The 26659-nt window shown below is 39.0% G+C and overlaps 1 protein-coding gene across 7 annotated transcripts in view; it reads left to right on the top strand.

Moving 5' to 3' along the window:
* The window catches only part of LOC122564841 (nuclear receptor subfamily 6 group A member 1), a 426486-nt gene that overhangs the window by 388841 nt on the left and 10986 nt on the right, over positions 1 to 26659 (top strand). For all 7 annotated transcript variants that reach the window (XM_043720165.2, XM_087998432.1, XM_043720172.2 and 4 more), the window contains 3 exons: positions 3978 to 4232; positions 13657 to 13778; positions 19584 to 19736. In XM_043720165.2, the coding sequence (XP_043576100.1) occupies positions 3978 to 4232; positions 13657 to 13778; positions 19584 to 19736 (530 nt within the window). The remainder of the gene's footprint in view (positions 1 to 3977; positions 4233 to 13656; positions 13779 to 19583; positions 19737 to 26659) is intronic.

A 26659-nucleotide genomic window follows, 5' to 3' on the forward strand; every position in this document is an offset into this window, starting at 1 on the left:
TCCATATTTCCTGTTTCTCCGATTAATAAATGTCTCCCTCAAATTAGTAACTTTAATGTATAATGAAACTTTGCAACAACACTGGAATCAATATATATTTGTCCACTGTATGACCTCATACTTAACAATTTGAGTTTGATACCATGTAGTCTTAGCAGCAGCCTAATACATTCCACACCACAATTCATCTGCTGTCATAAGATAAATGTTTCATGAGATTCACTGTGAGCAATGTAAAAGATGTTGCTAAATATTAAAAAAGGCACCTGTGAATGCATTTTTACCATCCTTCCAAATTACACTTGTCCTGTATGAATAAATTTAAGGTGATTTAAAGCCACTTGTTTTGCTTACTGACTTCTTTACAAATTTCTTCCAATGACCTTCACCAAAAAGTTTAAAACAGTCATTGGGAATGTGTGTTAATGAGGTCCCAACCAAGCAAATTGCATATTATTACAGGAACCACCATTAGCTATAAGTTCATTAGCTATAAGTTTGAAAGTAAATAAGTTCACAGATCCTAGATTGTGTAGCTTTGGTTTTTAAAATGTTTCATTGTCAGGAGGTCCTGAGAGCCCCATGGGGTAATCTGGACCAATGGGATCCCATAATAGCTTAGTATGTTCTGAAAAATCCAAAACAGGGACGAAAGGGCTTTGACAGCAATGGTTACTGGCTTTTCAATAGAACTGATTACACACAAAGAAGCTCCTCGAAGTATTTTACAGAATGATGGATAGCTGTCGTAGGATAGAGAAAAGGAAGCTGGTAAAGACAGGCACAAAACATAGATCAAAGTAAAGGTGCCTTGGAGTTGGAACAGGTCATAGTCATAGCAGGCCATTCAGCCCACTTGTCTATGCCAATCAACAAACATCAAACTATAGTAATCCATTTCCCAGAAGTTGGTACATAACCTATTATGCCCTGGCATTCTGAGTGCTCATCCAATCGCTGCATAAATGTTGCAGGAAAACCTGTCTCCTCTGCCCCCTCAAGCAGTATGTTCCATTTTTCTGCCTCCCTCTGGGTGAAAAACAATTTTCCTCTGATCCATTCTGAACCATTTACTTCTCACCTTAAATGTATGTCTTCTGGTCTTAAACACATCTGTTTTGAGGGGAAAAAAATGTTTTTATGATCTATCCTATCTATGCCTTCAATAGTTTTGTATGCCTTAATCAGATCCCCTCTTAGCCTCCTCTACTCCAGGGAAAACAAACTCAGCCTGTCCAGTCTCTCCTCATAACTGAGACTTTTCATCCCAGGCAATATCCTGGTGAATCTTCTCTGCAGGAGAAAGTGAGGTCTGCAGACGCTGGAGATCAAAGCTGAAACTTTATTGCTGGAACAGCACAGCAGGTCAGGCAGCATCTAGGGAACAGAAGATTCGACGTTTCGGGCACATGCCCTATCACATTCTTCTGATAGTGTGGCATTTAGAACTGCACGAAGTATTCCATCTATGACCTGACCAGTATGTAAATTTGCAACAAGACTTTGATGTTCCTATATTTTATCCTCACCTATTGAAGGCAAGCATCCCCTTCACCATGCTTCCTTCACCGCATCCCTTCAGTGACACCTTCAGGGATCTGTGGACTAGTACACCATGGTCCCTTTGTTTCTCAGTATTCCTTAGGGAACCTGTCATTCATTGTGTAAATCCTTCCCTTATTAGACCTCCCAAAATGCATCATCTCATACTTATTAGGATTACATTCCATCAGCCATTGCTCTGCCCAATTTTCTAACTGATCAATATCAGACTGTAGCTGAGGCCATCCTCCTCACTATCAACATCACCACCAATTTCTGTCATCTGCAAGCTTCATAATAACTTGGATGTGAATGTGGAAGGTTTTAATGTTCAAAATAAGCAAAAAGGACTCCAGCACCAATTTCTATGGCACACCACTGGTCACAGACTTCCAGTCACAGAAACATCTCTCCACATCACTCTTTGCCTCCTATTTGCAAGCCAACTTTGGATCCAGTTTGTCAACTTGTCTTGCCTTCCATGGGCTCCTATCTTTTGGGCTAGCCTTTTATTTGGGACCTCGTCCAATGCCTTATTGAAGTGCAAGTGAACACTGTCAACTACAGGTGAATATAGTAACTGTATGAAATGGAGGGAGAGGGTAGAATTATGATAAATAAAGAACTCTAGAGGCTGATGATCTTAAACAGAAACTGCTGGACAAACTCAGCAGATCTGGCATCATCTGTGGAGAAAAGGCAGAGTTAACATTTTGAATCCAGTGATCCTTGAGAACTATTGCTAGCAAAAGCTTGTATTTATGCTGATGATGCAGGGTGGAGAGAAAAGGTGAGTGAGTTGGTGGTTGACAGTAACTCAACAATTCTACCGTTACCCCTTTTCATTCCCACATAATTTTAGGGTCTCCTAATCCTCACTTTCCTTCTTACCAGCCTCCACACCCAAAGGATCATAAACTGACGTTTCCACCAGCTCCAGCCAGATGCCACCACCAGACAAATATTCCCCTCCCCTCCCTTGTCATTATTTCAGGATTTTTCCACTGCTCCTCACACCCCACAGCAACTTCCCAAGCAACCGTGGAAGGTGTAACACTTACCCTTTTACCACCTCCCTCTTCATTATGCAAGGTTCCAGCCATATCTTCCAGGTAATGCAGCAATTCATCTGCACTTCACTCAATCTAGTCTACTGTATTCACTGCTCACAATATAGTCTTCTCAACATTGGGGAGACTAAAGGCAGACAAGGTGAATGTTTTACAGAACACCTACATTGTCTGAAAATGACCCCAAGCTTACAGTTGCCTACCACTTCCAGACACCACCATGTTGGCTGGCCAACATCTGTCTTGGGTTTGCTGCAGTGCCTCCTGTGAGGATCAGTGCAAGCTGGAAAAACAGCACACTCTGCTTGGGGACTCTGCAGCTTTCAGAACTCAATACCGAGTTCATTCACTTTAGAGCCTGAATACCCCCTTCTATGTCCTTTACCCACCTCCATTCCCCAGCCCTCTCACGATTTGGGTTGCTTTCAACATTGTCAACCTATTTTCACCTGCTCATTGTCCCAGTTTTTCACCTTTCCATCCCTTTGTCTGCCTAGCCAAATCAAAATGACACTCTGTCCATTTGGAAGCATCATAGGTGAATTACTGGAAAGTATGTTTTCCTTCTGTTAAATCACTTCGTGACTAGATCTTGATAAAGTAATTTTATTTGTAAAGTGCAAAAATACTGGAAGTATTCAGGAAATCTGAAGAGATCGGGCTGCAAGCTTCCATCAGAACTGGGTAAAGTTAGAAATGTGAAATAAGGCAGGCTGGAAAGAAAAGGGAAATCCTATGATAAGAAATATTAAATTTCAGAAAAGTTGTTGTATGTAGCTAAAGGAAATGGTAATAGAGCTAGCAAAGAAACAAAAGATGGGACCAGAGGCGGGCTGAATGGCAAAATAATGAATAACCTCATTCGAAAAGCAAAAACAAGAATGAGAAAATAATGTCTAAAACCTATAAAGAAAAGCTGGTAAAAATTTTGGGAAATGGGGGAGGAGGAAAGAAGAGTTGGGATCTGATGAATGTGGCAGAGATCATAGTCTGAAGTTGTTAAACTCATTGTTGAAAGTCATAGTGATTTTGAATTTTTTTAATGACCTACTTATGATTGTTTGGCTCCTTTAAGAATTTAAATCATGGAAAGTCTGTGATAGTGCACATTGTAAATGGTTTCTTAGATAGAAAAAAATGTTATATGCCCTATTCCCATTTTATGCCCATGACTTTAACCAAAATTACTGTATTGCAGATGTTGCAGTCAAGTATGAATAAAATTCTGCTTACAACATAAATAAAACATTGCAACTACCCACTTCAGGACTTGTCAAGATATATTTAAATAGTTAAAAATTCAGTTGTAATTGGGTACTTTTTCAAAGATTGTAATTTGAGTTTCAATATCTACACCTTTAACAGGTATAAGGTAACTCAGGCTGAGCTCTTTGCTTTACTTTGCCGGCTGGCAGATGAGTTACTTTTCAGGCAAATTGGCTGGATCAAAAAATTGCCATTCTTCTGTGAATTATCAATCAAAGACTACACCTGCCTGCTAAGCTCCACCTGGCAAGAACTCATCCTCCTATCTTCCCTCACTGTCTATGACCGACAGATTTTTGGAGATCTTGCTGATGTGACTTCAAAATATGCACCATCTGATGATGAACTCCAAAGGTAAGACAAATCGTATAGAATCATTATTGTGCAGTATTTGATCATTTTATTTTTGTCTGAAGTTATCCAAGTATTTATATATCCATAAGAACTGAATTTTGCACATATCTGTGAAATCATGGTGCTCTAATCAGAGAAGGTTGCATTTTGTTATGTGTGCACCTCCTCACCCCAGCCCCCTCATGATTTGGGTTGCTTTCAACACTGTCAACCTATTTTCACCTGTTCGTTGTCCCGATTTTTCACCTTTCCTTCCTCCCTGGCTTGCTACCATCCCTTTGTCTGCCTAACCAAATGAAAATGACACTGTGTCCATTTGGAAGCATCATAGGTGAATTACTGGAAAGTATGTTTTCCTTCTGTTAAATCACTTCGTGACCAGGTTTTGATAAAGTAACTTTATTTGTAAAGTACAAAAATACTGGAAGTATTCAGGAAATCTGAAGAGATCGGGCTGCAAGCTTCCATCAGAACTGGGTAAAGTTAGAAATGTAATAGTTTTTAAGAAGCTAAATGAACCAATGTCCTCGAGGCAGTCAACTCATGACATTTAGGCTTCACCTTCAATGCCAGCTTATAGTGTGAAGCTAGGTCTGAAAATTGTCAGGCAATCTATTAAATGTGCTGGATGCTTGCCACATTTAATGGACTTTTCAGTGTTTAAGGGAGGGCGCACACATCCACATCCACCGGTTCAATCCTAATTTTTAAAAAAACCCACTAGGAACTGGAGTTTTGCATAGAACTATCACCGTGTAACATAAATAGCTCTATATCAAGTATATCTACACTGTCTGTCATAACTTTTAACTAATATGTTTACTTTTAGCTCCTGAATTTTATTCATGTTTAAAGGTAAATCTACCAAATACTAAACATAGCTTTTCTTTACACAGTATATGGTATTTTTGTAAGATGAGTTACATTAACATTTGGAACCTAGTATCTGCTATGCTAAAGCATTTGGTCTGTTAATATGAAAACTGTTTCTGAGCTCCAAGGCTTCCCCCAGTAAAGAGTTCATTTTCTTCTTTGATTTGATTGTTGATTTGATTTGATTTAGTTTTGAGGAAAGAAAGTCTAATGGGAAGTGTTTAGGGAGGGATATCTATCCGATTTTAATGCAGTGGCTGCCTGTTATGAAGGTGTGTACTGTACCTTTAAAGGAGAGCGAAGGCTGTTTTACACTGAGAACTTACAGGCAACTCTCATGTGACTGACTAGCAGTCTCAGTGTACTGCCATCTTTGCAGCAAGACCAAAGACGACCCAGGGAGACCTACAACCAGAGACAACAGCTGCAGTGTAGTTTTGAAATTAAGTTGATGTAATTTTCATACGTGTTTATTGGAACAGTATATTGTTATAGAGTTGAAGGCAGACAATAAGTAGTTAAGAGAAAGAGGGTTTAAGAGTTGTAAATAGTTGTTGTTTAATGATCACTTTTAAAGTTAAAGAATAAATTGATATTTTTCTTTAAATAATGGAATTTGGGAGTTCTGTCACTCATACTATAACAGATTACGCGGTGAGGATGAGCTTTTTCTGAGTGTTTGGGTTAACTAGCAGAAGAGTTCACCGCTGTGTTGTAACAATACCTAATTTCCACAGAGTAGAATTAAAATTGCCTCTGAATATTTGAACGGAGAGCTTTGATACATTGTTTAAAATTCCCTGTTCATGCACAAAGGAATGATTGTGGGAAGGTGTGTGACTAAAGAGAGATGAAATCAACAGATTTTATTGTTGTGGTTCTGTTCGCCGAGCTGCAAGTTTTTGTTGCAAACATTTCGTCCCCTGGCTAGGCGACATCATCAGTGCTTGGGAGCCTCCTGCGAAGCGCTTCTTTGATGTTTCCTCCGCTGTTTATAGTGGTCTGTCCCTGCCGCTTCCGTTTGCAACAAAAACTTCCAGCTCGGCGAACAGAACCACAACAATGAGCACCCGAGCTACAAATATTCGCACAAACTTTGAACAACAGATTTTATGCGTGCTAAAGCTAAAGCTAGAAAATTATCATCTGCTTGGTGTTGCTGTTTTTGAGTGAAAAATAGTACAATTCTGATGATATTACATTATAGCGATTCAGCTGTATCAATACTGGTGTTCAAGTAACCACTCTACAGCCAATGTAACCATCTTTGACCAATTTTGCCCTCAAAATTCAGATAGTTTAGTCTAATTTATTCTGTTTATTTGTTATGTTCTTTGTAAAATTCGTGAGCTTATGTTTTTATCTTCTCATCTTATATGCAGATAAACTCTAAACCAGAACATCAAGATCTGTACAATAAGTATAGGCGAATTAGTAAGGAATACTTTAATTATAATTAATAAACTTTTGCTCAAAAGAGGAAAGATCCAATTTATGTCTCCCTATGCTGGCACTTTGGCCTGAAACCCCATTGTTTTGGCACCCCTATGCTTCCTGAAGAATCAAGCTGCAAGTTTCTTTCAGGAAGCTCGACAAGGGGAATGGTCACTAAACCTCTGTATAAGTGTGATAACCCTACAATTGGATAGCCCATCTAGTGTCACCGTGAGAAGCACATACAAGGGAAATGCTTTTGTACAGTTAGAGGTGTACAGCCCGGAAACAGACCCTTTGGTCCAACTCATCCATGCCAACCAGATATCCTAAATAAATCTAGTCCCATTTGCCAGCAATTGGTCCATATCCCTCTAAACCCTTCCTATTCATGTACCCATCCAGATGCCTTTTAAATATTGCAATTGTACCAGCTTCCACCCCTCCCTTTGGGAGCTTATTCCATACTTGCAACATTCTCTGCATGAAAAAGTTGGCCCTTAGATCACTTTTAAATCTCCCTGTGCCCCACCCTAATCCTATGCCTTCTAGTTTTGGACTCACCCACCCCAGAGAAAGATCATGTCTATTTACCCTATCTATGCCCCTCATGATTTTATAAACCTCTATAAAGTCACCCCTCAGTTCCAGTGCTCCAGGGAAAACAGCCCCAGCCTGTTCAGCCTCTCTCTATTGCTCAAGCCCTCCAACCCTGGCAGCATCTTGAAAATCTTTTCTGAACCGTTTCAAGTTTCACAACATCTTTCTGATAGGAAGGAGACCAGAATTGCATGCAGTATTCCAAAAGTGGCCGAAGAAATGTCCTGTGCAACCGCAACGTGACCTCACAACTCCTTTACTCAAAGCACCGATCAATAAAGGCAAGCACACCAAACACCACCTTCACCATCCTGTCTAGCTGGAACTCCACTTGCAAGGAACAATGAACCTGCACTCCAAGGTCTCTTTGTTCAGCAATATTCCCAGGACCTTACTTAAGCATATAAGTCCTGTCCTGATTTACCATGATTGCCATCAGCATAATCAAAGAGATTGGGGAGTAGTGAAAGGACTGGCTTTAAAACTCCCTTGCTGACCCTTATCTCCCACAATCTGGTCAATTCTCTAGTCCATCAAAGCTCCAGTCCTAAAACTACTGGATTAGGAAGATGCAACCTGTATTGGAAACGAAGTCCTATAAAATAGCTTTTAAAATTTTTAATATATGTTCTAAGTAATATTCAAGATAAAGTATTGCAAGCTAATTAAAGTTGTTATGCTATGTCTACAATTTATTGTTTCACAACTTGGAGCATATGAATTTTTAAAAATTTATCTCCAGGATATCAAATGTTTTAAGGATTTTTATCAAGGAGGAATGATTTATTCTAATGTTCTGTTTAAAGTTGTGTGTTAAGTGAAAATTTCTGCCATCTTAAGTTCTGTCCACTTTCCATCACTAATTTGAACCAGATTTAGTCTTCTGTAATTTCCTTATCACATTTTGCAAGTTTTTAAAAAAAAGATATTTTGAGACATAGAATGTGAATAGCTGCAGATTGGAGCAGTTGCACCATTCAGTGACCATCTCAATATTGGCACTAATGAGTTCTTATTTCATTCTACTTGCATGTAGTTTTATTCATGAAATATCTAATGCGTATTCATGTCCACCTTTCTAGCTGGTATCTACCCTGTTGTCTTTGTACCCCAATAAAATAATTTAAAACCTATCTTATAGAATGTTGTCATTAAAATGTTGACTTTGAAGCTTTACAAAAAAAAACTCTCAAATCATACTTAAATAGAAAACACACTTGGTTTCAGTACTTAAATGTATTTTGCTAATTATATTTTCATAAATACTGAAATATTTAAAACAGTGAAAATTGGAGCAGTGGAAGAGATTACATTGTAGTTCCAGCTTTACTGACCAAAAGAAGCATGCATTGTGCATTGTAATGTATGAATATATACATAAAACAAGGGAGTAATAAAAGTGGAGATGAACAAGTGGTGGTTCTTGATGTTAGAAATTCATAAATAGTGACGAGTGTTCGACGAAAGCTAACAAATATTCCAAATTCTAACTTCTAATACAGGTACATATCCCTTTATCCGAGCATCCAAAAACCGAAGTTTTCATGGAGCGTGCAGCATCCGTCATGTCTGCATAACATAGCGGGGTTTTCTTGGCAGGTGAAGGCTGCACCCACTCGACCCACGTGGTGGCGTGGCCCAGCACTCTGAGGCATCAGTTGTGTATTGTTTTTACTGTGCTAATTTTAGAGTGAAATTGTCAAAAAGAGGTGCAGGTACATCAATGGTTAACAATAACATAAAGAAAAGGAAGCATCTGTCATTATCAATAATGCAGAAAGTAGAGTTGTTGCAGAAGCTTGATCGTGGTGTGGCTGTGCAGTGTCTTACTGTAGAATATGGTGTCGGAATTACCACTGTCTATGATTTGAAGAAACAGAAAGACAAGTTACTGAAGTTTTACGGTGCCCGTGATGACCTCAACTAATGAAAAATAGGAAAACCCTGCATCAGGCCAAAAAATGAAGATGTTAACCGTGTGTTGATGGATTAGACAATGAAGAAGTGAACGTATGCCACTGACTTGGTTTGATGGTCATAAAACAAGCTAGAAAATATCATAAAGAACTGAACATCAAAGGCGAATGATTCAGAAGGTGGGCTGCAGAAATTCAAGAAGCGTAATGGTGTGAAATACCATGGTGTGGCGCAAAGGCTTCTGCTGACCATGAAGCAGCTGAAAATGATGTGGGTGAATTTGCCAAGCTGATATCTGACGAAAGCCTTAGTCCTGAACAAATTTACAATGCTGATGAAACAGCTCTCTACTGGTGCTATGCCAACGGCTAATGAGAGAGCACCGACAGGTTTTAAGGAACCAAAGGACAGATTAACTATTCTTGTGTGTCAATGCTGCAAGCAGACACAAGTGAAATTGGCAGTGATTGGGAAAAGCAACTTAAAGGTGTATGCTATTTGCCTGTGCATTGTTATGCAAATAAGAAAGCATGGGTAACCCAAGAAATTTTTTCCAACTGGTCCAGTAAACACTTTGTACCAGCGGCATAAGCTCATTGCAGACAAGCTGGATTGGAAGAAAAGTGTAACATTTTATTGTTCCTTGACAACTGCATTGCACATCCCCATGGCAAATAGCTTGTGAAAAGTAATGTTTTTGACATTTACTTGCCCCCTAATGTGACATTGGTATTACAACATTATGACCAAGGATTTTTGTGCTCCATGAAGACCAAGTATAAACACTGTTTTCAACAGTATGCTTGCTGCAGTCAACAGAGAGGTAGGAATTCAAGACTTCCTGAAAGAGTTTAGTCTTAAGGATGCCATTGATGCAGTTGCTAATGCTTGGAATGATGGTGATAAAGCAACATTTAACAAATGCTTGGTACAGATCCTGGCCTGCAACAATGTTTCTTGTAAATGAACCTGCAGATAAAGAGTTTGAAGGATTTCATCCCATTGAAGATAAAATGATAGCAAGCCTTGTTACTTATGCACAATATTTATCAGACGAAAGTGTACATAAATTATATGAAGCTGACATTGAAGAAATGCTGAACATTGACAATGATGTGCCTGTCATGCATTCCTTGAGCGATAGGAACATTGCTGAAATGGTTTTAAATACAGGTTCCTGTACAGATAAGTGTGAGGATAGTAGTGATGATGAGTTAGTGAACCCAGTTGAAAAAGTCCCCATTGACGATTTGGTGAAAATGAATGACCAGTTAATTGCTGGCCTTGAACAATGTTCTTTTATCAGTGAGCAAGAGATTATGGCAATTTACTCAGTTAAAGAGAGATTGCTTAGACAGAAACCTATGTTAATGAGTCAGAATCATAGAGATGTACAGCATGGAAACAGACCTTCGGTCCAACCCAATCTAGTCCCACCTGCCAACACCCGGCCCATATCCCTCCAAAACCCTTCCTATTCATATACCCATCCAAATGCCTTTTAAATGTTGCAATTGTACCAGCCTCTACCACATCCTCTAGCAGCTCCTTCCATACACATACCACTCTCTGCGTGAAAAAGTTGCCCCTTAAGTCCCTTTTTATATCTTTTCCTCACACCTAAACCTATGCCCTCTAGTTCTGGACTCCCCCACCCCAGGAAAAAGACTTTGTCTATTTATCCTATCCATGCCCTTCATAATTTTGTAAAGTTCTATAAGGTTACCCCTCAGCTTCTGACGCTCCACGGAAAACAGCCCCAGCCTGTTCAGCCTCTCCCTACAGCTCAAATCCTCCAACCCCGGCAACATCCTTATAAATCTTTTCTGAACCCTTTCGAGTTTCACAACATCTTTCCAATAGGAAGGAGACCAGAATTGCACGCAATATTCCAACAGTGGCCTAACCAACATTACGTCTCAACTCCTGTACTCAATACTCTGACCAATAAAGGAAAGCATACCAAACGCTGTCTTCACTATCCTATCTACCTGCGAATTCACTTTCAAGGAGCTATGAACCTGCACTCCAAGGTCTCTTTGTTCAGCAACACTCCCTAGGACCTTACCATTAAGTGTATAAGTCCTGCTAAAATTTGCTTTCCCAAAATGCAGCACCTCGCATTTATCTGAATTAAACTCCATCTGCCATTTCTCGGCCCATTGGCCCATCTGATCAAGATCCCATTGTAATCTGAGGTAATCTTCTTCACTGTCCACTACACCTCCAATTTTGGTGTTATGTGCAAACTTACTAACTGTACCTCTTATGCTCGCATCCAAATCATTTATACAAATGACAAAAAATAGAAGACCCAGCACCAATCCTTGTGGCACTCCACTGTTCACAGGTCTCCAGTCTGAAAAACAACCCTCCACCACCGTCTGACTTTTACCTTTTGAGCCAGTTCTGTATCCAAATGGCTAGTTCTCCCTTGATTCAGTGAGATCTAACCTTGCTAACCAGTCTTCCATGGGGAACCTTGTCGAACGCCTTACTGAAGTCCATATAGCTCACATCTACTGCTCTGCCCTCATTAATCCTTTTTGTTACTTCTTCAAAAAACTCAATCAAGTTTGTGAGACATGATTTCCCACGCACAAAGCCATGTTGACTATCCCTAATCAGTTCTTGCCTTTTCAAACACATGTACAAACTGTCCCTCAGGATTCCCTCCAACAACTTGCCCACCACCGACGTCAGGCTCACTGGTCTATAGTTCCCTGGCTTGTCTTTACCACCCTTAAACAGTGGCACGACGTTAACCAACTCCAGTCTTCCGGCACCTCACCTGTGACTATCGATGATATAAATATCTCAGCAAGCGGCCCAGCAATCACTTCTCTAGCTTCCCACAGCGTTCTAGGGTATACCTGATCAGGTCCTGGGGATTTATTCACCTTTTATGCATTTCAAGACATCCAGCACTTCCTCCTCTGTAATATGGACATTTTGCAAGGTGTCACCATCTATTTCGCTACTTTCTATATCTTCCATATCCTTTTCCACAGTAAATGCTGATGCAAAATACCTGTTTAGTATCTCCCCCATTTTCTGTGGCTCCACACAAAGGCTGCCTTGCTGATCTTTGAGGGGCCCTATTTTCTCCCTAGTTACTCTTTTGTCCTTAACATATTTGTAAAACCCTTTGGATTCTCCTTAACTCTATTTGCCAAAACTATTTCACATCCCCTTTTTGCCCTCCTGATTTCCTTCTTAAGTATACTCCTACTGCCTTTTACTCTTCTAAGGATTCACTCGATCTATCCTGTCTATACCTTACATATGCTTCCTTCTTTTTCTTAACCAAACCTTCAATTCCTTTCTTCATCCAGCACTCCCTATACCTACCAGTCTTTCCTTTCACCCTAACAGGAATATACTTTCTCAGAATTCTTGTTATCTCATTTCTGAAGGCTTCCCATTTTCCAGCCGTCCCTTTACCTGCAAACATCTGCCCCCAATCAGCTTTTAAAATTTCTTGCCTAATACCGTCAAAATTGGTCTTTCTCCAATTTAGAACTTCAACTTTCAGATCTGGTCTATCCTTCTCCATCACTATTTTAAATCTAATAGAATTATGGGCGCTGGCCCCAAAGTGCTCCCCCACTGACACCTCAGTCACCTGTTCTGCCTTGTTTCCCAAGTGTAGGTCAAGTTTTGCACCTTCTCTAGTAGGTACATCCACCTACTGAATCAGAAAAATGTCTTGTACACACTTAAAAAATTCCTCTCCATCTAAACCAGACAGATGACACTTGAAGAAGCCTTTAAAACAGCTGCCTGCCATAGTGCTGAAGCTGTATATATTTCAGTTTCCCTGAATGTTTTTCTTGGAATTTTTTAAAATGGAAATAAAATGTTGTTGAATATTTATGATCGATGTATTTCATTTATCAGTACACTATAAATGTGTGGTAGTATTTCTAAACTTTATTTATCCCGCTCAGTGTGAGTATTCATGCATTTTTGCTGCAGTACAGTATTTAGTTTGATTACGGGTTGCTGCCCTGCACCCTATAGAGGGCGCTACATTAGTTCCAACAGCCGCAAAATTCTGATTTCCACAAAGCAGCTGGTCCTGAGCATTTTGGATAAAGGGATACTTACCTGTACTTGTAAAGTCAAACTTAATGCAAAAGTCCAGTTCTGATTCAACTACTACATGTAGCACCACGTCACTTTAAACAAACCTAATGGGTATTGACGACCCTCCATTTAGCCGTAATAAGCTAGATTTAAAAAATAAGATTAGTGCACCTCACTATTTTAATTGCTTTTGTTAACCCCCTCCATGACAGATGTTTTAAAATTTTAAGGCATGGAACATGTTGCCATTGCCCTGATTTGGCACCTACTACCAATTGTATAACGGCTGGGTTTCATGTCAGGCAAGTGTCTTGCCCTCGAATTGGATCATTATCTCTGCTAAAATGCAGTTTTTAATAGTAATCTTGAGAGGGGATGTAACTCAGACCGGTTAAATGGGTATATGAGTACAAAACATACTCATTATAAAATTCAATTCATTTGTGCAAAATCTCATTTCATGTCATGGGTTATGTAATACTTCACTGAAATTATGATTTTGCTCCTTTAGATTCAGTGAGGAGGGAATGGAAGTCATGGAACGACTAATCTACCTCTTTAGAAAGTTTCAACAACTGAAGGTCAGCAATGAGGAGTATGTGTGCATGAAAGCCATCAACTTTCTGAATCAAGGTATAATGATTTTCTGTGATACTATTTCTGGTGACCTTTCAAGCTTTGTTTTTCTTTCCGATTCTTAAATTTTAAACTTCTGTAAGCCCTAAATATAGTGGAGCCAGTTTTAACTACCAGTCGATAGTGGAAACAAGATTTCAGTGGACTTTGGCTGCCAGTTTCAAAATCTGCTGCTTTCCGTTTCTCATGAGCAGCAGCAACTAAAGTTGACTCCCCTGTTTTTCTAGCTTGGGATACTGGTGTTGCCTAATGAAACCCTCCTGGTGAAGAATATTGGTCAGAAAATCAGGGAGATCAAGCTTGCAATTTCTCAGCCAGCATCTCCTTCAAAATGAGCATTGGTTCAACAATTTTTTTTTTAAATTAAGTATAGAATCTGCAAAGCTGAATTTTGACTGTTGATTAGGAAAAAAAGGTAATATATTTAGTGTTTCAAAGAAAATGAAAGCCCAGTTCTGTTTGTGTCCCCACTATCTGTGAATTTTAATGGTTTCTCCTATTAGGAATGTGAGCATGAATCAAAGGAAAAGAATTTGCCTGTAATTTCACTGTTCTTCCTGATTAATTCACAGGCCTTTGGTTGATAACTGCATATTTGTTATGCACTTAGTTGACTACAAAAAGGACTTGTAGCAACTCGACCCCAGCAAATGAGCTGCAACAAGAAAATGCTTTTGTTGTCTCCGATCCTTCCTTGACTTGTAAAAATGTATTTAAAGCCCTGTTTTAAAGACCTGACCACTACTATCGGTATCTGGATTCCATATTAATATCATACAGGAAATGCTGTAAACATACAGAAAGTCAGGAAGCATCTGTGATGTGAGAAACAGCTGCCATCTGAGATTATGACTTTTCCTCATTTATTTCAGATTTCCAGCATCTGCATTATTTTACTTTATCCTAAGGATATGCCTAGTGTTGTAGTATTTTTGGGATGCAGTGGGTTCATCTAATTCTACTTTCTTAGATGGTATCTGTAATTAATCTGTTTAGTGTTCATGCACAGGAGATCTAATCAATTTTTTTGATTAAACTGTAATTGTAGCTGTGCTATTGGTATCTATTTTGGAGTGGAAGTTGAATAGTCAACTGTATCTGACATTGTAATAAGTTAAAACATATCATTCAATGTAACGCAAATTGAAAAAGTTACAATAAACTTGCCAAATGGCAGTAATTCTACATTAATGCCTCCAGCAATTGAAAAAATTGAGAAGTTTAAAAGTTGCATGATTTTCTCCTTAGAGTGCTTTAATATTACTCGCACAACAAAATCATGATGAGTCAAATTTAAATAAAGTAAAACTCCAGTTGTGGAGAAATTGACAGCCATTCCCATCAGCAAAATAAGAAATCCAATAGTAGGCTGCCCATGATGAGCCAAAGTTCTGGACTGGTATTTAAAGATTAGTAGAACTTGTTCATTCTTGAATAATGACTCTGTCAACCTATCAAAGCAGTGTTAGACCATGCTAGAGCATGTTGTCATAAGCAAAACTGCAGCAGTGGCTACAAAGTGGTCTCACCCATAAAATGTACAAGAAGAATTAGGCCATTTGACTCATTGGGTCTGCTCCATCATTCAACCATTGTTGATCTGTTTCTTAACTGGATTCTCCTGCCTTCTCCTAGTAATCACTGATCCCCTTATTCATCAAGAACTTATTTATCTCTGTCTTAAATGCACTCAGTGACTTGGCCTTCACAGCCTTGTGTGGGAATGAGTTACAGATTCACCACCCTCTGGCAGAAGAAATTCCACCTCATTTCAGTTGTAAAGAATCACCTCTTCAGTCTGAGGCTGTGCTCTTGGGTGCTGTTCTCTCTGACTATGGAAACATCTTCTCCACATGCACTCTACTCAGGCTGTAAGTTTTAAACAGATACCCACCTCCAGCCTTTTAAACGCCACTGAGTACAGACCTAAAGTTCTTCATGACTCCTCATATGATAAGCCTTTCATCCCTCAACATTCTTGTCAAGTTCATCTGGATCTTCTCCAATGCCAGCACATCATTCCTTTGGATATGGGGTCCAAACACACTCAACATTCCAAATACTGTCTGTCCAGAGCCTTATACGACCTCAATGGTACATCTCTACTCTGGTATTAAAGCCCTCTTGGAATGAATACTAATTTCTTAACTGTCAACTGAACCTGCATATTAGCTTTATGAAAATCCTGAAGGAGCACTCCTAAGTCGCTTTGTGCTTCAGGTTTCTGAAGCTTTTCCCCATTTAGAATATAGGCAATGTCTCTACTCTTCCTATCAAAGTGCATAACCTCACATTTTTCCACATTGTATTCCATCTGATACTACTTTGCCCATTCTACCAACCTGTCCAAGTCCTTCTCCAGCCTCCCCTCTTCCTTAACACCGGCCTTTCCATCTATTTTTGTCATCTACAATCTTGGCAGCAATGACCTCAGTTCCTTCTTCTACAACAAGAGGGTACCACGATAAGTTTTTAATACAGATGAAGCTGAACTGTTCTAACGTCTTCCTCCAGATGGAGGATTTCTCAAAATACAACATGCTATGTATAAAAAAGATTAGTTTTTTTCAGAGCTAACATTTTTAATGCCCTTTACTTGGAAGGTCAGGCCATAGTAAGGTGTAGACAAATTGAAAAATAAAGACATTTTTTCGTATTTACTGTGCCAACTGTGCTCTTATTTTTCTTGACGTAAAGCAGGTTACATAGAGGCTTCCTCACTAACATGAAGATCTACTTGATTTGTGGGCAGGCTCCCTGTGATTCAACTTACTGCAATTTTACTGGACTTATGTTTAATCTACTTTTCCTTTGCATTCTGTCAATGTATTTTAAGCATTTCTGTTGTTCATACAAAGTTGTTTTGGCAATGATCTAATTTTTGAATATAGCTTTGTTTGTCATTAAGGAATTGTTCTAAGATTTAAAAATTCGCAAACATAATGTTACATTATTGAATAAAATATTCTGTTCCTTCTTTTCAACCTTTGCTGAGGTTTATACCAAATTAAATTTCCAGCCAAATTTGTTGCCATGTGCTTCCTAGAAGTAAAGGTCATTTTATCTTGTTCATTCCTAATACTTAGCTGTTATTAGCTTGGTTATAATTTATATTCTGAGTTGAATTGTAAGCAGTTGATGCTGGAAAATATAATGCAGGATAAGTTTGGTTTTGCCATCTAGTAATATCTAACATCCATCTATCCTGTGGGCAGATATCCATTATAAGAAAATCTATTCATATTCAATTCTACGAATAGATTAACCGATTGTAAATAGTGCGATAAATGAATTTAATTTGCTGTACAGCCTGAAAAGGCAGATGTTTATTTGTATCCTGATGTGGTCATTATCTTTGAACTGCTTGCTAGTCAGTTATAATTATACTGGCATGGAAGTAAGGAGTACTTTTAAATCACTGGTGATGATCATGACCCCTTGTGAACTGAAGTCCCTATGACAATCGCAACCCAAATATCAGTAGACCACACATGAGTTGTACTCTGGATAAAAGGTCATGGCTGAGACATTCCAGTTTTCAAAACAGGTGGCTTATGCATAACTTAATGGCATTGATATTAAAGTTGAGCAATTACAGGAACAATTTTTGCATATGAGGGTAATTTAGGGTAAATTTACTTCATAATCATATATAATATCCTTATGGCACACTTTGCACCAACATGTGATAAAAATATGTACTAAAAAACTTATGCTTTTATCCCAAAATCTCATTTCATGCATATTGAGACATATGAATAGAATATTAGTAAGTTTTGCTATTTTTGAGGAGGCATTCACCAAGTGACTGCAAAAATATCTTTGACTGACTTAGTAGCTGTTAGCAGTATGAAAGATACTGAGCAATACATACAAGAATTAATCCAAGTCTTGATTATCTGGTCTTTGCTGAGGAACTAACTTAACATTAATTTTAGTTTTAAAATGGAACCATGGAAAAGATCTGTCGGGTTCTTGTTTTTGTGTTTTTTATACTTCAAAGCAAGATTTCCTTCTCTTTTGAGACTTTTTTTCTTTATTACAATTTTCTGCAGCTGAAAGCTACCAAAAGATGCCATTAGTCTTGTGTACTTATCCTTCTAAAACAATAATAAACTTTTTGTTGGCTTCAAATTGGCGATAATAATCATTATTAACAAGCCATGCATACTTAGTTAATCACTTATTTATTCATTAAATAGAATTGTTAACCTTAGTGTTATTATCTTAAAGGTTGCTTAACAATCTTGGTTAATATTGTTCACTTAGAGATTAGTTATTTCTTAGTAATAGCGTTTCAGAAAAGTACTAAATATTACATAATTATGCAAATAAGATTTGGTACTTTTATTTTTAATCAGTGTTTCTCTTTTTATGAATTTACTAGGAAAGACATTAAAGTTGAGAGTAATGGTTCCTATAAATTCAATGTCTCACTGATCCTAATCTGATGTCTAATCTTGGCATAACCAGAATTCACAGTGCACATTACTTGTGTCTGTGTTTGGCAATTTGGGTTATAAAGTAACAGGTTATTGCTAAATTACTTGAAATTTACAATAGTGTCAATCTTTTTAACTGTTTGCCTTCCTTAAGTCTGCATTGACTTTTTAAAATTTTGGTTAACTTCCAAAGTCATTTAGGCTGCAATTTTTTTGCAAATGTTAAAGACCCTACCCCTGCTGCTGAAAGTGGGGACAAACTCACTAGGATGAGCTTGTAGCTCAACAGTGACACCACTAGTTTGTGTCATGTTTAGGGCTGCACCTGGAAGCTGTAAACCCATCAATGCATGGTACATTCCTTAAGAGAGTTGCAGTCTGAGGGCCCCAGTCAAATCACGCCATTACCATTGGGGCTGCTCGATGCGTTAAATGGGTTTCATCCCTCCCCAGCCTATTGAGAGGATTCTAGTGTTTATCTGACAGTCTCCCCATTTCATTATTATTAAAATACCAGCTGAGTTGGAAAGAACCCTAAACCGGCCAATTCAGTTGCTCAGTTAAACTTGGGATAGGTGGGTCTCTTGCCAGCTTTCTAGCTTTTCTATGTCTTTTGTACATTCCTAAAAGCCCAGTTAAATTCAGATCACAATTTAGTTTAGCCGGATAACATAGTACTCAGAAATGCATAGATCAAATCTGTGTAAGTTGTGGTAACTGCTATGAAGCTTTTTAAAACATTTTTTAAAATTGACAAAGAGTATATAGTATATATCCTAAAAGCAAAGAGAAAACAAAGTTGCATTTGGTACCTATTCTTAACCCTATATAGAACTATCTGATCTGTTCCATTAGGTGAATAAAATCCAGATAATGGTTGCACATTACAATTGCTTCAGTATTCCCCCATAAAGAAGAGAAATAATGAGCAAAGTTCCCAGTATTAATCACTGCCCTTAGTTCCTGCTAGAAAAGAATCAGTACAGAGTGAGGACCGGATCAGCTTTGAGTGATTGATTAGCTTGCCCATCTTTACCTGCGCTTGTATAAAGAATGACCATTTAGGGAAGAATGACCATCAAGGTACCTGAAGGGCTGCCTGTATCTGAAACCAGTATAAACACGAATCTGTTCCTCAAAGTGAACAATTAAGAAAAGATTGGTTTTCACATCAAAATTCTATGAGACAGTATTGCTACTTGGCTTCAAAAAATAAGTTTTTACTTAAATTCCTGAAAGCGATAACATAGATTATTAACAATATGAAGTCAAAAGTAATGCAGGCAACTAAGTAATTTCGTTTCAATTATATTTGTGCTAGAATTGCTAATCAAATGGCCATTTGGAAATTTTTGTGCAGATATCGGGGGTCTGACCAATGTGTCTCAATTGGAGCAGTTGAATAAGCGATACTGGTATGTGTGCCAGGATTACACTGAATTCAAGTATCCACACCAGACCAATCGTTTCCCCGAACTTATGATGTGCCTGCCAGAGATACGCTACATCGCAGGTAATGTAAAATACAATATTTTAAACCTAAATTGGCTAGACTTGATTTATTATTGTACAACAAGAAAAATCATTGTGTATGGAATGAGAATCCCTCTTTTCTGCTTGTGTTGATCTTCCTAACAAAATTAATGGCAGTTGTAGAAGCAATAAATATAATATTAGAAGAACAAAATATAGTTTATTAGAAGGTGAGTATAATAGATATGAAGCAAACAGAAGACTTGTGAAAAGGGTAGTTTGAAGACAAGAGGAGAAGAAAATGCGAGCAAAACTAGGGATCTTAATAAAAAGCTAAGGGGATGAAGTTAATGAATTAAATGCAAGTAGAAATACAGTAAAGAAGAAATAATGTAACTTGGCATAGACAGAGGGCTAGTGGCCAGTACCCAAGGATTTTTTTAAATTTCAAATGCATTGCTCTCAATTTTATGAAACTGATTAGATTCAGGAAGTGTCATTGGTTTGGAAAATTGGAAATATTGCACCATTATTTAAGAAGGGAGCGAAGGAGACAAAAGTTACTTGTCAGTTTAATAGAAATTGTGGGCAAGTTGCTAGAGTCTGCCATCAGAGAACAGGGGAGCAGTTTTAACAATGGTATCTCATTATACCTTCTCAATATTATACTCCACTCACTGCAGTGGAGAGTAAAGTCAGGTAGGTTATAAAACCAGTACTGACTCCATTCAGCAGTTTCCCAACTGTCAGTTTGGTTTGAAATAGCTACCAGGGAGACTAAAATCTCAGCTGATCACCGAGTTATGCATTTTTAGAAAATGATCATTCCTGCTGTGACCAAAAGCTGTTTATCTAATGGTAGCTGTCAAGGCTTGATCAGAATGAATTTGTTACGAATCAGCATGCAAGTTGTGAACTCATTCATGGCCTTTAGCTATTTTATTTCAGTGTACTAATCCACACAGATTTGGCTAACTTAATTCACGTTAATTAGAGAATCAAACCAAAGGCACTAATTGGAACCAAGAGCTAAATTGGTCACTATAAAATCAGTGCAAGAACATGTCTAACTGTTTACAATGTTGCTAAAGCCATAGAGCCAGCTGATGTCTACAGTTTTACTAAGCTAAGCAACATAGGATATCTAACTTAAAAACTGAAAGAACTGTGAATGCTGTAAATTAGAAACAAAAACAGAAGTTGCTGGAAAAGCTCAGCAGATCTGGCAGTATCTGTGAAGAGAAATCGGTTAAAGTTTCGGGTCTGGAAGGGTCACTGGACCTGAACATATTTAACTCTGATTTCTCTTCTCAGATGCTGCTAGATCTGCTGAATTTTTCCAGCAACTTCTGTTTTTGTTTCTGATAGGATATCTAACTATGTTAAGGGCCAGTTGTTTCTTTCTTTATTAATAGGACAAGATGTTGTCAGAAAATGCTCCCTGTCTATTGTTACAGTTAGTTTGGCTGATGTCATCTGTAAGAAAAAAATTTTTAAAAAGGGCAAGACACTGGAGCTGTTGATTAAATGCCATCTAACTGTAGCTGACCATAGGACAGAGAATAAATTGGGACAATAAAAGCATGTAAGAAAGACAGTACATTACTCATGGATGGCTTTAATCTTAATATAAATTGGGAAGATCGAGATGGCAAAGATAGCCATGAGGAAGAATAAAAGAGTGTATTGAGGACAGTTTCCTAGAACGATATGTTATAGATTCAGCGAGAAGTCGGCCTGTTTTGGATCTGGTAATGTGTAATGAGGCAGATAGAACATAGAACAGTACAGCACAGTACAGGCCTTTCGGCCCACGATGTTGTGCCGACCTTTTATCCTACACTCAGATCAAACTAATCGACATGTCCTTCATTGTACTATCTTCCATGTGCCTATCCACTGATCGCCTAAATGTCCCTAATGTATCTGACTTAACTACCACTGCTGATGGTACATTTCATGCACCCACCACTCTCTGTTTAAAGAACCTACCTCTGACATCTCCCCTAAACCTTCCTCCAATCACTTTAAAATTATGCCCCATCATGATCGCCATTTCCTGGGAAAAAGTCCTCACTCTCTCTATGCCTCTCATCATCTTGTGTGCCTCTATCAAGTCACCTCTCATCCTCCTTTGTTCCAATGAGAAAAGCCCTAGCTCCCTCAACCTGTCTTCATAAGACATGCACTGCAGTCCAGACAGCATCCTAGTAGATCTCCTCTGCACCCTCTGGAAAGCTTCCATATCCTTTCTATAATGAGGCGACCAGACTAAACACAATATTCCAAGTGTGATCTAACCAGGGCTTTATAGAGGTGCAGCATTACCTCGCAGCTCTTAAACATGACCCCCCTGCTAATGAAAGCCAATGACCTTAACTCTATTAACTTGGGTGGCAACTTTGAGGGATCTGTGGACATGGATCCCAAGATCCCTCTGTTCCTCCACATTGCCATGAATCTTGTCTTTAACCCTGTATTCTGCATTCAAATTCGACCTTCCAAAACAAATCACTTCATATTTTTCAAGATTGAACTCCATCAGCCACTATCAGCTCAGTTCTGCATCCTGTCAATGTCCTGTTGCAACCTACAGCAGTCCTCCACACTATCCACCACTCTTCCAATCTTTGTGTCATCAGCAAATTTACTAACCCACACTTCCACTTCCTCATCCTAGTCACTTATAAAAATCACAAAGAATAGAGGTCCCAGAACCGAACCCTGCAGAACACCACTGGTCACCAAGCTCCAGGCTGAATACTTTCCACCTACTACTGCCTTCTACAATAAATAATATAACAAAGATATAATTAATTATCTGAGTAAAAGATCCTCTAGGGAGCAGTGACAATAATATCGTAGAATTTAGTTTGAGAGTGAGAAACTTGAATTGGTTAAACCATATTGCTAAGCTTCTATAAAATTACAGAGACAAGGGCAGATTTGGCTGGAATGGACTCTGAAAGATGTTTCGCTGAAAAGATGGTTGAGGAACTAGTTCATGACTCACAGCAAAGATGACCTGCAGTTTGAGTGAGAAAGGAGGATTCTGGGAAGGGGTTAAACTAACTGTGGTTAACAACAGAAGTTAAAGATACAATTAAATAAAAACTTATAAATTGGCAAATATAAGTGATGAATCAGAAGATTGGGAATGTTTTAGAAGCCAACAAAAGATTATCAAAAAAGGTGAAAATAAACAGAGTGCAAACTAGCAAGTGATATAAAAATGAAGAGTAAGCTTATTTAAATATATATAAAGTAAGAGCTCGACCAAAGTGAACAGTCATACCTTGAAGAACAAAGCTGGTGAAATAATAACGGAGAACCAAAAAAATGGCGAGGACTTGTATAAAAACTACAGATCAGTCTTCATGATCAAGGACACAAATAACATTTCAAAAATACTATATAATCGAGGTATGTGTCTGTCTGTGTGGTTGGATGGTGTGGAGAAACACAATAGCTATGACTAGAGAAACAGTGCTTACTGGGGCTGAAGACTATCTTGTGTCATTTTTTTTAAATAAGGTTGCTACAGAGATAGTGAAGGTCCTGGTAGGAATCTTCCAAGAATGCTTAAATTCTGGATAAGTCCAAAAGATTGAACAACTGACAGTGCAGTACCCTTATCAAAAACAGAAGGAAATAAAAAGCACATAACTATAGGCCAGTTAGTTTAACATCTGTCATTGGGAAAATGTTAGAATTGATTATAAAGAATGTAATAGCATAATCTAACCAAACGGAGTCAACATGTTTTCATGAAGAGGAAATCGTGCCTGATAAATTTTTTAGGGAGATAATAAGCAGGCTATATAAAGGGGAACCAGTAGATGCAATTTATTTGGAATTTCCAAAAGGCGTTCAGTGCGTTACTATGTATAAGGTTATTAAACAAGAGCTCATGTTGTTGGAACTCGTATATTAGCATAGATAGAGGATTGGCTAATGAATTGAAGACCAAGAGTTGGGATAAAAAGGGCATTTTCAAAATAAGAGCCTGTAACAAGTAGAGTGCCATAGGGATCAATGCCTGGGCCACAATTATTTACAAACATTAATGGCTTGGATGAAGGAAGTGAATGTACTTTGTGGATGACACAAAAAAAAGTGGAAAGTAGTGAGGATGACAGTCTATAGAGGAATTTAGACAGTTTTAAGTAAGTGGGCACCCCAGTTGTCAGATAGAGTATAATATGGGAAAATGTGAGATTATGCACTTTGGTAAGAAGCATAGAAGAACTGAATATTATTTCAGTGAGGTAAAACTGCAGAAAGTTGCAGCAGAGAGGGATATGGGTACTCTCATGCATGAGTCACAAAAAGCTAGTATCCAATAGGTTGATTCTGGTTATGGGTGGAATTTCTTTGACCTTAGATGAGTAACTTGGGCTTGCATTTAATGAAGTTTAAAAGAATGACCAGTGAAGCATATAGAGTGGAATCTTATTGCAATCTGAACAACTTGGGCTTTGGCAAGATTTATAGGAGAATCAAATGAGAGTTCTATCAAGGCCTATCTTTTTTATACTTCCACCAAACAGCATGGTGATTTTCTTGCTAGGCATGGTGAGTTGCCAATTAAAGGGATTACAGCTTGTTAAAGGTCTTACCAATAGGAGATAGAACTGCAGATGCTGGAAAGTCAGAGCCAATAAAGTGTGGATCTGGAAAAAGCACAGCAGGTCAAGCAGCATGAGGAGAGCAAGGGGATTGACATTTCAGGTCAGATCCTTTCATTAGGACTGACCCATGTCACCTCAGTAATATTTGGCATCCTATCTTATCAAATGTTCCAAGCAAGGTAGATATTGATGATTCTTGATATGGAAATCAGACTCTGTATCTGGTAACTTCAGCTCACTGGCTAAGAGTAGCCACCATGTTGACTAGCACCAAAAAGCACCTCTGAGCACGATCAATGGGCATAAAATCACTTCCACTCCTTGTCAACAGACATTGGTATCTGACACTTTGCAATCCCACACAGCCTTCATGGATCCCTCCTTGATACCCTTGCAGTCACATAGAAACAGAGACTTGCATTGTGAGATGCAGTGACAACTAGCATTAAAAGGCCACAGCAGAATCACTTTGTGCCCATAGATAGGCATCCAGTTCATCAGTTGGACAAGGCTGCATCGCTGGGCTGCTCAGTTTGATCTCTTCATGCCAACTGCACACTTTGCAGCATCTATGCCTTGCCTTGTCTGCCTTGGCACAGAGGCCAGAGGGCTTGGCTGCTATAAGTTGTCAGGTTGAAACAGTTATCAGGTGATCTGTGAGATTGCTATCTGGGGAATGGGTAAAGCTCCATCGTTGGGGCCAGCAGTAGGGGAATTAGAAAGGTGGTGTATGGAGTCTAGTCAATCATGACTCTAGGTTGCCCATCGAAGTTGGTCAGAGTTCTAGGGCAAATACAGCCTTGAATGTTTGTCCATTGATGAAAGGTGCTGTAGGGGCAGTGGGAGATTGCTGGTGGAAGGGGTGAGTTTTGTGGCAGGGGAAGGGAAAGCAGAGGCTTTTGTGGAGGTGGAAACAAGAATGATGATGAGCAAAATGGTGGAGAGGCAGTTATTGTTAGCAAACAGCACAGTAGCATCAAGAGGCACAGTGGGCGTCATTTAAAGTGTAATGTTGGGGTTCAGGCCACATATAAGCACTGAAGTGAAGTGCGATGGGGTGGGGAATGAATGGAATTAGGCTTTTGGGATATCGTGAGGGTAAAGGGTTAGAATAGAATAGAATAGAATCCCTACAGTGTGGAAATGGGCCCTTCGACCCAACAAGTCCACACCGGCCCTCTGAAGAGTAATCCACCCAGACCTATTCCTCTACCCAATATTTACCCTTGACTAATGCACCTAACCTGCACACCCCTGAACACCTACGGGGCAATTTAACATGGCCAATTCACCTAACCTGCATGTTTTTGGAGTGTGGGAGGAAACCGGAGCACCCGGAGGAAACCCACACAGACACTGAGAGAACGTGCAAACTCCACACCGACAATCACCCGAGGCTGGATTCTAATCTGGGTCCTGGCGCTGTGAGGCAGCAGTGCTAACCACTGAGCCACAGTGCTGCCCACTTCATGGGAGCTTTATGGGATGACAACGACCAGGCAGGACCCAATCCTATATTCACAGTGCAAGAAATGGCTCACAGCTCCCTATCTTGATGTGCAATGCAACTGGAAAATGGTTCAGGCAATGCCCACAAATGGGCATAGTCACTGTCACTTTCATAGGCAAAAGTGTAGGATCCAGATCTGCTGGCAGTTAGGCATTGAAAGGGCAAATAAATGAAGCATGAGTTTGCAAACTGTAGCAAACTATGTGCAAACATTTGCAAAAATATGCAATAATTGGAGTGAACATGCCTCTGCATCAAATGGTGGTCAAAAGTGGATGCACTATGCCATTGATACTAGCTAAGCTACCACTATCATCTCAGTGTACAGAAGTTAATAGCAATTTAAAATCCGATGCATGCTGGGCAAAAGTGGCCCATCTTTTGTGGTACTTTCAAGAGTCCTCTGAGGCAAGGGGAATGAAACTGATTATAACTCAAATGAATGCAGGAGAAAGTTGAATGGTTTAGTCTGCAATGGGAAAGGGATCAGAAGCAGCAGCTATTCCCTTTTGGATGTAATGTCTTGGCTTCTCAACCAGTTTGACCAAGTCAATGTACATGCTGCAACCAAGGCATTGGTGGAGCAAATGTTAGGGCTGCTAAAATGTCTTGTTCCACAGATTAGAGTCATCTGGGGTGGCAGGCAAGGGTGTGCTTTCCATTACAGGCCTTGGAGCAAGCCATGAGGCAGTGTGACAGATACCGAGAAGTCAGCGGAATGGGAACAGTTGTCCGAGGAGAAGGATGAGAATGTTGAGCTACCAAATCACTCCTTCTGGATGCATTCAGCACTACAATGCAAACAGCGCTTGCGACCAGTAG

This window comes from Chiloscyllium plagiosum, unplaced genomic scaffold (assembly GCF_037043375.1).
Source record: "Chiloscyllium plagiosum isolate Xiang-an unplaced genomic scaffold, Cpla_swu_hap1 HiC_scaffold_21, whole genome shotgun sequence".
Lineage (NCBI taxonomy): Eukaryota > Metazoa > Chordata > Chondrichthyes > Orectolobiformes > Hemiscylliidae > Chiloscyllium > Chiloscyllium plagiosum.